Source organism: Sebastes umbrosus, chromosome 14 (genome assembly GCF_015220745.1).
Source record: "Sebastes umbrosus isolate fSebUmb1 chromosome 14, fSebUmb1.pri, whole genome shotgun sequence".
In the NCBI taxonomy this organism is placed as follows: Eukaryota; Metazoa; Chordata; class Actinopteri; order Perciformes; family Sebastidae; genus Sebastes; species Sebastes umbrosus.
Genome location: NC_051282.1, coordinates 14,276,565 through 14,291,240, shown reverse-complemented (window position 1 = coordinate 14,291,240; position 14,676 = coordinate 14,276,565). Strand labels below are relative to the sequence as shown.

Here is a 14,676-nt window from a genome sequence, read left to right as displayed (position 1 = left end):
GATCTCCTCCTCCTCCTTTTTATTTTTATTTGACCTTTATTTAACCAGGTAAAATCAATTGAGAACCAATTCTCATTTACAATGATGACCTGGCCAAGAGGCAGTAGCACAGTCCACACAAGTGACACAAACAGCACAGATACAATACAGTATGACAAACACATGAGAAAATGGCTAAAAACAGCATAGGTAAATTAATAAACACTATGTACAAAAAAAGGCGGATTACTGGATGTTCTTTGTAAAAATGGAAGAGAGAGAGAGAAGTGAGGGCTGGTCAGCAAGTACAGCAGTCAACTATGACTTGTTGCAGCTTTTGTTTGAACATGTTGAGAGAGGTGAGAGCTGTTAGTTTGAGCGTGTTTTTGTAGTGAGTTCCAGTCATTTGCAGCGGCAAAATGAAAGGAGTTATGACCAAACACAGTACGGACTTTTGGAATGATGAGCCTCCTCCTCCTCCATACATTTAAAACTATTTTAATTTCAGGTGCATTCAGAATCTCTTGTAAAATGCATCACAGAATAAAACTGTGTATGACAAATGAGACAGAAATTGATTCTTACATTACACGTTCTGTATCAGTCAACATGTTTATTTTTCTTTTATTTGTCCTGCAAGCACATGTTTATTTTTATCAACTACATAGCTCTGTTGTTTTTTTTCTGTTACAATATCGCGTGGTGTGGCTCTCGTCTTTTTAGAGAAATCTAACGCAGTGTGGCCATCTGGTGAACTCAATGCAAATCCACAAAAGGCCACTTCAAAATGAGTGAATAAAAGGTGTTTCTGCTTGTAGTAAGTTTTTAAAAAAAATCTGCCAGTGGAACAAGTTGGTAAGATTTCTTGAAATGAGATGTAATATTTAGGCCTTTCAGGATAAAAGAGATATTTAAATTAGCTGGGAAAACTATTTTTGAGCTTTATTTCACTTGTAGCAGGAAGAGCTGTGTGTCATAATAAGCCTTTAATGCTCAAAAGTAGTATTTTTTTCACTTAAGATATTATGCATTGTCTAAAAACAAGTCTCTATATCTCACTGAAATGTTACTTGTTAGGTGACTATGTCTTTCATTAAGTGTTATGAGATATTTTGACTAGTAATCAGACAAATATACTTTGTAAGATTTTGCATTTTTTTGCAGTACCCCTAAAAAAAAAGTGTCATATATCACATATTAAACATTTGTTGGTAAATAATCCTGTACAGCAGCAGCTTTTTTGCTTTCACATTAGACAGTTTTGAAAATAGGATGGTGTTACTTGGTTGGGTGTTTCCAGCCTTGACATACAGTAGTGAGTTATTTCTCTCTCTCTGGTCATATTTGCGCAGGGAGACAAATAGTTCATTTTGCATCTCCTACAAGGTTTAGAGATATGACTCAAAGGCAAAGGAAATCCTTTTCTGGCCTTTTGCCCACCATTAATTTGTCATTACTGTACCAACAATCATCAGAAGTTCACATGTACAGTAAGAAATCAACCTTTATCATACGAGTGTACCACTAGTTCAACTTTGCCCCTCATGTGTTGATGTCACTAGTACATTCCAGCCGAAGAGGTCAAAGGTCAGCTGGTTGTCCATGAGCACTCAAAATGGGGAGGACATTGGTTATCAGAGTGCAATCAGACAGCAAGGATCGGTCCAAAGTTCATTGCTGTGAAATACCAATGGACTGAGAGACGCGGCAGAGATTTGAGACAGGAGGGAACAAGACGAGAACATCTGAGGATTATATGTGTTGGTGGCCAAGACGGTAAAGGAAGAACTGCAAAGACTCAAGGAAATATATGGTACCTAAGAGGACAGGGTCATCCAACTGAGACATCTGTGCTGACTCTGAGACGATGGACATCCTTGAGACAGATGCCTATGACAGGCGGAAGAAGAGAAACATGGTACGGAAAAATAATTTACTCTTATTTACAGTCGTTGTGTCAGTAGTTGTTTATGTTACAACAGCTTTCTCCATGTGGAAAGGATAACATTTTCATAATTTTAGCCATCTCTTAAAAACTTAAATTGTGATTTGTCTCCCCGTTTCCTTCTGTTTCTCTTTATCTATCAGTTCTGTGCTGTCCTTCTTTCTCTCTTGCCTTTCTTCTCGTCCATAGCTGTGTACTTCTACCTGTGGACACCTGACACACCCGCGTCCATCATGTCTGCAGGTATCAAATCAGCACCGACGCTCCTATTGGCTGCAGTAGTGCTGAGCTGGAACGGAGGTCAGAGTATCCTGGGTGTGGCGGGAGGACTGCTCTTCTCTGCTGTAGGTGACTGCTGCCTGGTGTGGCCTGAGCTCTTTCTGCATGGTAAGAGTTTGTACATGAGTGAAGCACAAATCGGAGCATTTTTCAAAATGCAAATTAAGCTGTACGTTTGCCTTATAATTAGAGAATATACAGTAAGGGCATGCAGATATAGTAATAAATGTAATCATAAAAATAAATATCTTCATTGTGATTATTAGAAAGCTCTAAAGTCAAGCTGCAAAGATTTGCATGTTGCAAATAATTAATTTACCAGATGTTTATTAATGTATGTCCTTAACATCTCACACATCTGTTTCAGGAATGGGTGCATTTGCTGCGACCCATCTGTTGTACTCACTCACCTTCCTCTCCAGTCACTATACGGCATATTCCTCTTCCTCTTCCCTCTGGATCCGTTTTCTATATCTGATCCTGTTCATGGTGGGAGGAGGTTTCTACATCCACATATATCCATTCCTGCAGAAGGCTCCAGACTCAGATGTGTTGCTTCCAGCTGTGGGGGTCTACATTGTCTTAATTGTTCTAATGGGGGCGTTAGCAATCAGAACCCGCCACGCAGCAACACTGTTGGGAAGTTTGTCCTTCATGGTGTCCGACATGTCACTGGCTGTGCAAGCTTTCAAAGTGATGGCACCAATGGAGCACGGTCATGCTTTTGTCATGGTGACATATTATTTGGCTCAGCTACTAATAGCTGTGGGCGATATAAAGGCGGTGGCGAACAAGGATGGATTGGCAAAATGGAAGAGTTCCTAAACAGCATCCCTGTAGCATCCCCAAAGTCTGAAGTATAACCTCCTCAGACTGCCTTTAAATACTAGAGATGTTCGAGAGAGGTAAATACTATTTATATCAAATACGGGAAAAGAGTAAAAATAGAACAGTTTCCAGTTTGCATTTGAATAATCATATCAATAGTCATACCATTATAAAAAAATACCACAGTCTACAAACAAAAGTAAAAGAAACTCCACAAATATCAGTTTAGAATAACATCTGTATTCTGTGATTTGAGCCAAAATATTGTTTATGTTTATGTTGTGTATGTGGTGCACATGTTTTCCACTTGTAAGCTGGTCATTATATGTATATAAATACGCCAATTTGTTTTGTTAATAATAAATAAATGTGGTGTAAAAAAAACAAACAATGATGTCCATAATTCTGAGTCATGTTTTAAGAGACAATTGACTAAAATGAAATGAAGATATTTTAAATCAGAGACTTTAGTCAAACTTAACTTACAACAATTAAAAATTAATTGCACATGTAACTGAATTAACACTGGGATATACATATCAATACTTACACACTACCTGTGATGGAGATTGGTATTTGGTTAGGTATTATATTTAAGATATGAAGAAAACTGAAAAGAGTGGACTAAAATAAAAGCTGACTTGAAAAAGTATTTTATACATTAGAGCTATTTACACAGTAAAATACAGCTCCTGCATGACATGCAAAGTATGGACAGCCTCTGTGGTAACACTCAAAAACGTTTCTTAACATCCACGATCCAGGGCCCGGTTTCAGAAAGCTGGTTCAGTGAAAACTCTGAGTTAGTTAACTCTGAGATGAGGGAAACTCTGGGTTTTCAGTTGCAGGAAGAGAGCGAATGCAAACTCTGGGTCAGTTACCATGGTAACACCATCACCAATCACATTATTATTTACTTTTATTTACCTGTTGCCACGGTGAATCGTAGTATCAGAGCTCCATTGTTGATGGCTTTTTTAATTCACCATGCATGAGCTTGACTCGGAGTGAACCAATTAGAATTGATTGAACAAACTTTGATCAGCTGTTCTGAAACCAAAAATTCAGAGTTTTTCATCGACTCAGATTTCAGGCCGAGGCTCAGAGTTTGTTGAACCTGCTTTCTGAAACAAGACCCAGATCATGAATGTCTTGTTACATCCTTGCACACGGATACCAAAAAGGGTGAGGTAAATAAGACTTCAGCGATCCATCCCATTGTCATCCGACTGTTGCCCGCGGAAACAAATAACCCTCAATCGCTCACAGAAGTCCAGTTCTTCCTGTTGGAAACAAAAATGTGACTTTAAAAACTGTTTCCTGGAGAAGGATTGAGCCTAATCCTATACTATGGATTTCTTTTTAAAAACTGATATCTTCATCGGTCTAGAATTAAAATTCACTCAAGTAAAAGTGTCGACGTGTTGGCATCTAGTTAGCACTTGAAAATGTTAGCACTTTGTTTAGACTTGCTATTGTACACATTTCTACAACACTAGATTTTGCAGTCATGCAGTAGTAGTTTTGTACATGAGAAAAGACAACTGTCTTATAACCATATCTTCTGTCCATTATAGAAATAAAAAAAGAGACTAAAAATAGGGCTGTCAATGTTAATGCGATAGAAACACATTAACGCCAATTTGTTTTAATGCCACTAATTTCTTTAACACATTAACGCAACTTGCGATTTTTAGGTTGTAGTGGGTTCAGTTTTAAAGCTAGAGTGAAAATACTGACATCATATGAAACTAGAAAACCTACGGGATCAATTATCCATTGGTACCAACCATGTCACAAAGGAGGTTATGAACTTCTGCTAAATTTTGGGCATTTTCAAAGAGGTTCCTTTGACCTCAAGATATGTGAATGAAAATGGGTTCTATGGGTACCCACGAGTATCCCCTTTACAGACATGCCCACTTTATGATAATCACATGCAGTTTGGGGCAAGTCATAGTCAAGTCAGCACACTGACACACTGACAGCTGTTGTTGCCTGTTGGGCTGCAGTTTACCATGGTATGATTTGAGCATCTTTTTTATGCTAAATGCAGTACCTGTGAGGGTTTCTGGACAATATTTATCATTGTTTTGTATTGTTAATTGATTTCCAATAATAAATATATACATACATTTTCATAAAGCAGCATATTTGCCCACTCCCATGTTGATAAGAGTATTAAATACTTGACAAATGGGCAGCTGGTTAGCTCAGTCGGTAGAGCGAGCGCCCATGTAAATGCCAAGGCTCAGTCCTAGCAGCGGTGGACCCGGGTTCGAATCCGGCCTGTGGTCCTTTCCAAATGTCACTTCTCTCTCTCCCCCTTTCCAACACTCTATCCACTGTCCTATCAATAAAATGCTTAAAAATCACCCCAAAAAATAACTTAAAAAAAAAAAAAAAAAAAAAAAAAAAATACTTGACAAATCTCCCTTTAAGGTACATTTTGAACAGATAAAAATGTGCAATTAATTTTCGATTAATCGCAATTAACTATGGACAATCATGCGATTAATCGCAATTAAATATTTTAATCGATTGACAGCCCTAACTAAAACACAATTTTTGCTCTGAATTCTCATAATACTTTCACCATCTTTTACCATCAGACTCAAAGACGTAGGAATTACCTGACTCTCTTCTTGTCCTTTGAGCTCTCTGGATCGCTGTCTGAGTAACTCCTCCAGACCCAGAGCAGGATTCCTGCAGTCTTTCAGACCCTGTGGACAGTCTTCCACCAGACTAGACAGACATCACACACACAAAAGGGTGTAATTACTAATGTGAACCATAAATTCATGTCACTTGGGAGTGTTGGAGACAGAGAGGTGGAGAGTGTTTCTTACCAGCAAAGGGCGCCGAGCACGTGTTCATGGAAAGGTGAGTGTGGTGTGCGGAGAACAGATACCAGTTGCTGCCCCATACCCATAGAGACAACGGTGTCTGCAGGAGGGAGGAGACAGATATAGATATATCAGACACAAAGTGAAAGAAGCAACTTTACGCTCATTATGTAGATATAAACGGCTCATTCTAAGGTAACGAAAACACAACGATTCTTATTTTCAGGTGATTGTATACTAAAGACAACATACTTATTAATATTATATTCCATTTCTGCCATCAACATTTCCCCCTAAATGTTACACACTCTTCCTTTAACTCATTTAAAGACAGTAACATATCCCAGAAACTCCTCTTCCACTGAACAGGCATGTCGACCAGCATTGACGAGCTACTATACATTGAACAAACGCAAGGAATGTAGTATCACAACATGGTCTAACTCTGAATGCCAGCTTTTTGACAAAGAATAAAATAAAAAAAATCTTTAGTTTAACGGCACTGTCCTGTTTCGATGCGTCCCTCATTTGTACCTTTCTGTTCGGGATGTGCCATGAGCAGGTTGAGCAGAAGGAATGCAGACTTGGTCCTGAGCTTCTCGTTGTCAGACTGCATTCCTCGCATCAGCATCGAGAAGCCATCGTGGGACAAGAACGCCTGGAGTCCTGCCTCCTGCTCTCGAACCAGACCTGAAGTCACAACAGGATACAGTTTTGTTCAGAGGTGTACTGTATCTTGAACATCAAGCAGCATCACAATCTAATCTAAATGCTTTACATGCTCACATTCAGTGTGGTCAGAAAACCCATTGATGCTTCTGATTAAACTACTAGTCATTATTATTTTTAGCCAGTTTCAAGACAGTATTGAGCATGAACATGTTTTGTAGTGAATTTTTGCAGCTCTGTCTTAGATACTCACATGACACAGCGTAGAGGGCTTTTACTCTGACGGTGGGGTTGGGGTCTGAGTCGGTCAGCTGCAGCAGCTTTGGCAGCGCACCGATGCTAAGCAAGTAGATCTGCACCTCCGGCATGTTCTGGGCGCAGGAAGCGATAAGCTGGGCAGCACGCCACCTCAGTCCACTTTGAGCATGACACAGATACTGGGAGGAGCACAGATCCAGTCCACCAAGAGTCATTAGGTCTGTGAAGCAGAGGAACAGGGGACACATTCAGGATAGAGCCAACAAAGAGTATTTTTATCCAGAACATCGATGTAGCTCGTGGCTCTACGTCCATGCTAACATCTCATCTATAGACTGCTTGGAAAATATCAACTCTAATACGATTTATTACAAACCTCTAGCATTGTCCAGGTTCTCACACAACTCTGACAGCGTCTCAAAGGCTGTTTCCCGCACATCTTCATCCTCTTCATCCTCTCCTTCTCGCTCCCTTTCGCTCGTTCCCTCTTTGCATAAGACGGCTAAGCACTGCTTCATCTGCTCCACTTCATCCATCTGCCCTCTACAGACTTCTGCAAGAGCATCTCTCAGCCACGTTTTCCTCTGGAACAAAAAAAGAGTACAATTACTTTTGATGCAAGATAGAGGTCGTCATGGGTCCAAATAAAAATGTGATGGACTGTCCTTTTTTAAAAAACATTTCAAACCCACACAAAAATCCAAAAGGACCAAAGAGTATCTGGACTGAGGCCAAATTGACTTGAGAAAGAGATTTAAGTTCAGAGGAACCCATTTGGTTCTGATACATTATGAGAAACAATGGGTAAACACATATGACCTTGTGCTGGCACAATGCCTCCAAATTGTTTTGAGCACTTGAAGAGTGCTTGTGTCTCGGACTAAAACTAACAATTATTTTCATCACGAAGGGGGACTAACTGAGGTGTTCTTAGGTCCTGTGTGGGGGGACTAACTGAGGTGTTCTTAGGTCCTGTGTGGGGGGACTAACTGAGGTGAACTACAAAGTCTGGACCCAGTGAGGTGTATATTGGTTTTCTCAGGTTTGACATGTATATAATGAACAGGTCCTCCTTACCTCCTCTGTCATGGGTTCAACAGAGGCCGGTCCCTCTGCGGCTGATCCAGCATCCACCGCCAGCTGCAGGACCCCCTGCAGGTTCTGGGGGTACCTCCTGGTCTGGTCTGGTTTGTCTTCTGCCATGATGTGCACTGTCTGTCTGAGGAGGAAAACAAGACAACATCAGCAACACAACCTAGAATGATGAGCAGTAGATAGACTATGAATCCCAAACCCAGCAGACTTTTGTAACTTAACTAAATATAAAAAGAAAAATTAAAAAGAAAAATTAAAAAGAAAAAGAAAACAAACAACCTCATATTTTTCCAATCATATTAATTTGTCTAAGATACTGAAATAATATTATATAACACTCATTTAGTGAGTTCTTTTGTAGATTATCTATTAAATCAAAGTGTACTTTAATCTCTTTGAAGCCCTGACTCAAATGCCTTCTTTCTTCCTCATATCTCTCACAATGCAACACAACATGCTCCACAGTTTCCTCTTGTCCACAATAATTACATCTACCTGTGTCATGTTTACCTATTTTAAATAGTGTGCTGTTTAGTCCAGTGTGTCTAAGTCTTGATATGATTGTCTCATCTCTCCTGTTCCTTCCTATTACACACCTCATTTCTCCCACTTAGACTTTTTTTAGCTTCTAACTATACTCTTAAAGATACTAGCATTAACATCACCACACACACTGCTGTTTGACAGTAACAGATCAGAAAACATCACTAGAATCAGGCTAAATAACATATATTTCAGAAACTTAGCAGCTCTACACAATCCTTAATCTTCAAACAACTTACCTTTACAGTAGTCCTATAAAGCTGTGTTGGATAAATGGACACACTGAGTCTTTTTATAGCAGGTTAACTCTTTAAACTCCACCTTTAAACACAGAAACATGTGCTAGAACATTCTAGCTAACGTTAGCTCAAGCTAGAAGGCTGCCACTGCTGTACCGTAAACCTTGAACCAAAGTGGCAAGCAAAAATGTGTTTACCGTACTCTTTCCTCACCTCAAAGTCATTTCGCTCTTCACATTTTCTCCGCCAATTTAGCCTTTCAAAAATTATAATATACTACAACTGGCAGTAATACAACATTTGCATTTTAAAAGGCACATTCAACAAATTTCACCATATTAGCGTGTTTACGGTAATCATGCACGTTTTGTACGTAAGACGTTCAGAGAGTTTCAGTAAAACAGAGAGGACTACCTCATGAGATTCCCCTGAAACGCAGGAAGTGTCAAATAATGAACTACCGATATAGTTTATATAATATATAATGTTACAATATATGTGATTGTATGATTAATGAATAGCATAAACATACTAGATTTATATATTTACACATTTTTTAAAAGCGTGACAAGTGAATACAAAGCAGTTTTTACAATAACTTCAAAAACAAACTACTACTACTACTAGTAGGAATCCTAAAACCTGTAGTTTTGCACCTTCTCCTATCAGAGGACTTAATTAAGTAGTTACTTGATGTGTGTGGTTGTATTACCTAAATTAAACACTATTCTGTCTGCTGCTTGGAGCTGCTTAAGCTAACAACTCTAGGGCTGGTCAGGGTACTCTCTTGATATTTTACTCGTCTCTGGGTTGGCTATCCATCCAAGATGGCGTCGCTTGTGGGACTGCGAGCATGTTTCTCCGGTAAAACCGTTTAATTCTCTTCTAGTAACTGACTCCATGTGTATCTCTGACTGTGTGTTGATTCATAGCAATCTGATGCTTTCTGCACATAACATAATATGTTGTTTGCGTTTGTAGAAACATAATTTATCATGAAACAAGAGAGATGCTGCTGTCTGTTGGACATCAGAGCAGAGCAAGGTCACGTTACCAAAGAGAGTTAGCTAACGATGCAGCTCAGTCATTCAGTTACAGCAGAGGAGGAGGACTCACTGAGGAAGGATGATTGAAACTAGCTAATATTATAGACAGCCAGGTATCTAAGCTCACTGTTTGAATAACTAATAGCAGCTCATTTGAAGGAGAATGGCACTGTGGAGTCTTCTGGTTCAGAGGGTTTAATGCTAGCTGCTGCAGAGCTGCTTTTAGCTGCTTGATGTAAACAGTGAATGAAGTTAGCACACATTTCAGGTCACCTGCCACCATGGCAGACAGGTTTTCCTTATATTAAGAAATATTATTTTTTACAAAGCAATTCTAAAGCTTAAATTAAATATACCAACTGAACAGTGACTGAACATGTTGTTGTCTACACGTCTGTTTCAATCAGTGCAGACATCTGATTGATATCAGTAACTTGTCTCTCATACCCTGTGAGGGAGGAGTGCCTCACACACCTTTGCTGACTGTCCAATCAAAATCTAAATTATGCAAGTGTTAAATAAGTAACAGGGTTAAGCATCACTGTCATTTTATTTAATGTAATACACGGTAAGCATATCTGTTTTGCACCTGCATTGAACAAAGTCCATCAGAATGTTCTGATTATAGGAAAGTCCATCAGTATGTTCTGATTATAGGAATGGGACTGTGTCTGAGTTTGATTTACAGGCAGAGTCTGGAAGTAACCTTTTTCCTCACCTGCCACTGAGCAGGTCACTGAACATTTCTACCGGCCACTCATTTTTTTTTGTCTGCCACTTCTGAAATCTAGGTAGAACACTTTAAAATTGTAAACACTGAGTCAGTGGAATATATCATGTAACCTTAATGCATGACTATATTTGGTAACACTTCATTTTACAGATCTGCAAATTTCATGGTAATTAGGTGATAATAAGCAAGTTACCTATTTGGAATTTCTTTGGAATTACAGCCACATTACCCCAATATTTACCTCCAAAACCAAAACTAATAGAAAACACTTCTGATCAGGCACCAATCTCACCATTGTGTGACTTATTGTCTACACACAAATGTAACCTGGTAGCTAATATCATGATTCAGGGAGCTTTTAAAGAAATTTCAAAGAAGTTATTTGCTAATTATTATCTATTTACCAGCAGACATGGAAATAAAGCATATCAATTAACTCTGTATTCTTTTCCTGGATATGTATTAAATAAATGACCAGCTATTGTGAAATAGCGAAATATAATTATTAAATAATGTTTATAGTAAAGTAATTTTCAATAAATGTATAGGTCAATATTGGGGTAATTCCAAAGAATTTTCAAATAGGTTACTTGCTAATTATCACCTAATTACCATGACATTTGTGGACCTGTAAAATGAAGTGTTACCATATATATTTAATTTAGGCTTTAGAATTGCTTTGTAAAAATAATATTTCTTAATATAATATTTACCTATACATTTATTGAAAATTACTTTACTATAAACATTATTTAATAATTATATTTCGCTATTGGAATTATAGGATGAACTACACTGGAGTATCCTGTCAAATAATTATCCATTTTCTAAAGTTTATATGATTTTCATATTTTCATTCCCTCTTCTCAGCCCTTCAGCTGTCCTCGCCAGGCCTCCTGCACAGCTCCTTCAAATTGGTGAGTGTGCTCACAAACTGCAGTGTTTACATGCTGTTTACTGTGGATTTTGTAACTGTAATTTCTGGGTTTGTCTTTGTCTCAAAGTGTGCTGTGCCTCTGAGTCGGCGGACCTTTGCTGCAGAGGCTAAGAAGACATACAGCAGAGACAAGCCCCATGTGAACATCGGAACAATTGGCCATGTTGATCACGGCAAGACAACCCTGACCGCAGCCATCACAAAAGGTAGAATATTTGACGTCCTAGCTTTTAAATCCAACACAATTTGATCTTGAGACTGAATTTGCTCCACTGATCTATGATGAAAAGTCAAACAAGAAATCAGAAAATCAAAACCTTGGTGTGTTTTTTGGGTCCTCAGTGCTCTCTGATGCTGGTGGTGCTAACTATAAAAAATACGAGGACATTGACAATGCCCCCGAGGAGAAGGCTAGAGGAATCACCATCAACGCCTCTCATGTAGAGTACACCACAGCCAACAGACATTATGCTCACACAGACTGTCCTGGTCATGCTGACTACGTCAAGGTAATCCGCTTTACTTCCACAAAGCATCCTGAAAGTGCTGAACATGATGCAGCTTTGTTTTTTTTTAGCTGATCAGAATCCTTGTTTCTCTTTAAGCATTTTAAGCTTAATCATTTACTGTATGAATTACTTAAAAACGTAATGAATCCCCTTTAATTACCCCGACCTCTTTCCTTTTTCAGAACATGATTACAGGCACAGCTCAGATGGACGGCTGCATCCTGGTGGTGGCGGCCACTGACGGCCAGATGCCTCAGACACGAGAGCACCTGCTGTTGGCGAGGCAGATAGGCGTCGAGTATGTGGTGGTTTTCATCAACAAGGCAGATGCCGTGGAGGACAAGGAGATGGTGGAGCTGGTGGAGATCGAGATCCGCGAGCTGCTCACAGAGTTCGGCTACGATGGCGAGAACACGCCTGTTGTGATAGGCTCAGCCCTCTGCGCCCTGGAGGTGAGGGGAATGCTGGCAGTCATAGATAAATCTGCTCATCTTAACCACTGCTGAATTCACTTGTAGTTTGCAGCCCTAACGGTACATTTTGACTCTCTGATGTGAGGCATCTGTATGTGAACTGACTGAATATTTTTTTCGTTGCTCCATCTCAGAGCAGACAGCCTGAACTTGGTGTGAACGCAGTGATGAAACTGCTGGAGATCGTGGATTCTTACGTTCCTCTGCCCAAAAGAGAGCTTGAAAAACCTTTTCTTCTGCCCATTGAAGGTGTTTACTCAATCCCAGGTATGAAAACATTATAAGAAATGCAACCTGCACACACTTCATCTCGACATTGAACTGTAAGGCTAACAATTAAGGAGGAATATTGGCAGTATTAGTTTCTTGTAATGAATTCACAACTTTAATGTAGTTCCCTGTACGTAGTGGTGAAATATGACCGATTTGCTCTGCTGCTAGCTGTAAAATGCAAAACGAGTCAGATGGTGGCGAAAAAGTTACTTGCTCTAAATATGAGTGTTATCATTTGTGTCTTTCAGGCAGAGGTACTGTGGTGACAGGCACTATGGAGAGGGGTATCATCAAGAAAGCAGACGACTGTGAGTTTGTGGGCCACAATCGCGCCTTCAAGTCCGTGGTTACAGGTGAGTTAAAGGAAAAAGCAACAGAAACTCAGAGGAGGAGCTTCTGTGCTGTTCACAACGCACATGACCCACCGGGTGACAAATTAAAGGGAAAAAACCTGAATCAAAATGCAGATGCTTCCATACAGGGCATGAGGGCTCACTGAATGGTTTGATGTGTCATGGCCTTCACAAGCACAAGATCTCAGCCCAGATAAACACCTACTGTATGGGAGATTATGGTCTGATGTGTTAATTTTAAATTATACTTTCCGCCTCAAGGCCCACACGCGGCTTAAAATATTTTGTCACCTGTCCAGGAACAATCTTGTAAGTGTCCTCCAGCACTTTATACATTGATGAAGAAAAAAATTAGTCTACTTACATGCGTAGATGATGAGTTACTGCTCTAAAAATGCTGCTGAATACAAGTCTGATTCTGGTGTGTTCAAAGTTATGTAATACTGTATGAGTATTGGTGTATACACAGGAATTTCACCTTGCTGTTCGTCCTGTTTTTCCTCAGGTATTGAGATGTTCCACAAGTCTCTGGATCGGGCAGAAGCAGGAGATAACCTGGGCGCTCTGGTCCGTGGACTGAAGAGAGAGGATATTAGGAGAGGGATGGTGATGTGCAAACCAGGATCCATCATGCCGCACCAGACTATCAAGGCCCAGGTCTGAGAGCACAAAGTTGCACTTGTTGTTGATTTGTAATATTTCTGAACAATCATTTAATCTAAATGGCTGATTATTGAGCGGAGACAGGACAATAGTCGCATCTATTAGATGGCTCTATACTGTATAATGCAACAAGTGTAGTGGCAAAAGAACAGTTTTAAAGGCAAACTAGGAGACCAGCCAGATGCCGCAGTAATCACTCACTTCACTGAGTTAAAGACTTCTGAGTTTAGTTTTTGCTATTTTAAAATGAACTACATATCTCACTGTATCCAGTAACTGAAACTCTGATGTGTGTGTGGACATGTTTGTGCTTCCTGTATTACAGGTGTACGTTCTGAGTAAGGAGGAGGGAGGCAGACACAAACCGTTTGTCACCAACTTCATGCCCGTCATGTTCTCTCTAACCTGGGACATGGCCTGCAGAGTCACTCTGCCTGAGGACAAGGTTTGTGTGTGTCGGTCTGTCATGTTACTCTAGTACAACAACAGGATTTTGAAGGACAGTAACCATTCTCCTGTCTGTTATTCTCATCTTCGTTCAGGAAATGGTGATGCCCGGGGAGGACACCTCCTTGACGCTCACGCTCCGCCAACCAATGGTTCTGGAGAAAGGCCAGAGGTTCACCCTGAGAGACGGAAACAGAACCATCGGCACCGGCCTGGTCACAGACATCCTGTCGCAAAAAGATGAAGAGCAGTTCAACTGGGGCTGAGGGGAAGCTACGCAGAGAGGACTAGGCTGGGAGGCGGATAGGGGGCGGGGAGGGTGTGTGGTTGTCTGTGTCTGGTCAAAAAATTCTAGAAATGTACAAATACAGTACATAAACCCATGTACAAACCTCAAACAGAAAAAGACTCAAAAGAATGCATGGCTCTGTGTTGCAGATCTACCCAACCAAAATACATGAAATGTTTAGCACTGTCTTTATGTTTAAAGGCCAGACTGTCAAAATAATGCGATTTACGTAATAAAATGTATTTAATAATGCAGAAGCCTCTTTTGTTTTG

The 14,676-nt window shown here is 39.9% G+C and overlaps 3 protein-coding genes and 1 long non-coding RNA gene across 5 annotated transcripts; 2 read left to right on the top strand and 2 right to left on the bottom strand.

Moving 5' to 3' along the window:
* Positions 1 to 482: 482 nt before the first annotated feature.
* On the top strand, positions 483 to 3,419 carry tmem86b (transmembrane protein 86B). The gene is made up of 3 exons (XM_037791351.1): positions 483 to 1,897; positions 2,068 to 2,311; positions 2,571 to 3,419. The coding sequence occupies exons 1-3, from the start codon at positions 1,847 to 1,849 to the stop codon at positions 3,026 to 3,028; spliced, it is 753 nt and encodes a 250-aa protein (XP_037647279.1). The 5' UTR covers positions 483 to 1,846; the 3' UTR covers positions 3,029 to 3,419.
* Positions 1,899 to 2,755, bottom strand: LOC119501194. Its single transcript, XR_005209779.1, has 2 exons — positions 2,614 to 2,755; positions 1,899 to 2,304 (listed from the first exon to the last, which is right to left on the bottom strand). It is a non-coding gene; the product is annotated as an uncharacterized LOC119501194 (long non-coding RNA).
* Positions 3,420 to 3,480: 61 nt separating the features above from the next.
* Positions 3,481 to 8,844, bottom strand: hspbp1 (HSPA (heat shock 70kDa) binding protein, cytoplasmic cochaperone 1). 2 transcript variants are annotated; one of them, XM_037791346.1, is made up of 8 exons: positions 8,682 to 8,844; positions 7,882 to 8,023; positions 7,181 to 7,388; positions 6,800 to 7,024; positions 6,412 to 6,567; positions 5,881 to 5,977; positions 5,665 to 5,776; positions 3,481 to 4,314 (listed from the first exon to the last, which is right to left on the bottom strand). In XM_037791346.1, exons 2-8 carry the CDS (start codon positions 8,005 to 8,007, stop codon positions 4,234 to 4,236), a joined length of 1,005 nt encoding a protein of 334 aa, XP_037647274.1. In that variant the 5' UTR covers positions 8,008 to 8,023; positions 8,682 to 8,844; the 3' UTR covers positions 3,481 to 4,233. The 2 variants fall into 2 exon arrangements, with proteins under 2 accessions (XP_037647274.1, XP_037647275.1); XM_037791347.1 differs by lacking the exon at positions 8,682 to 8,844 and adding an exon at positions 8,410 to 8,431.
* Positions 8,845 to 9,433: 589 nt separating this feature from the next.
* On the top strand, positions 9,434 to 14,656 carry tufm (Tu translation elongation factor, mitochondrial). Its single transcript, XM_037791344.1, has 10 exons — positions 9,434 to 9,545; positions 11,331 to 11,377; positions 11,465 to 11,603; positions 11,740 to 11,906; positions 12,089 to 12,358; positions 12,514 to 12,646; positions 12,901 to 13,005; positions 13,511 to 13,662; positions 13,994 to 14,113; positions 14,211 to 14,656. Exons 1-10 carry the CDS (start codon positions 9,509 to 9,511, stop codon positions 14,379 to 14,381), a joined length of 1,341 nt encoding a protein of 446 aa, XP_037647272.1. The 5' UTR covers positions 9,434 to 9,508; the 3' UTR covers positions 14,382 to 14,656.
* Positions 14,657 to 14,676: the final 20 nt, after the last annotated feature.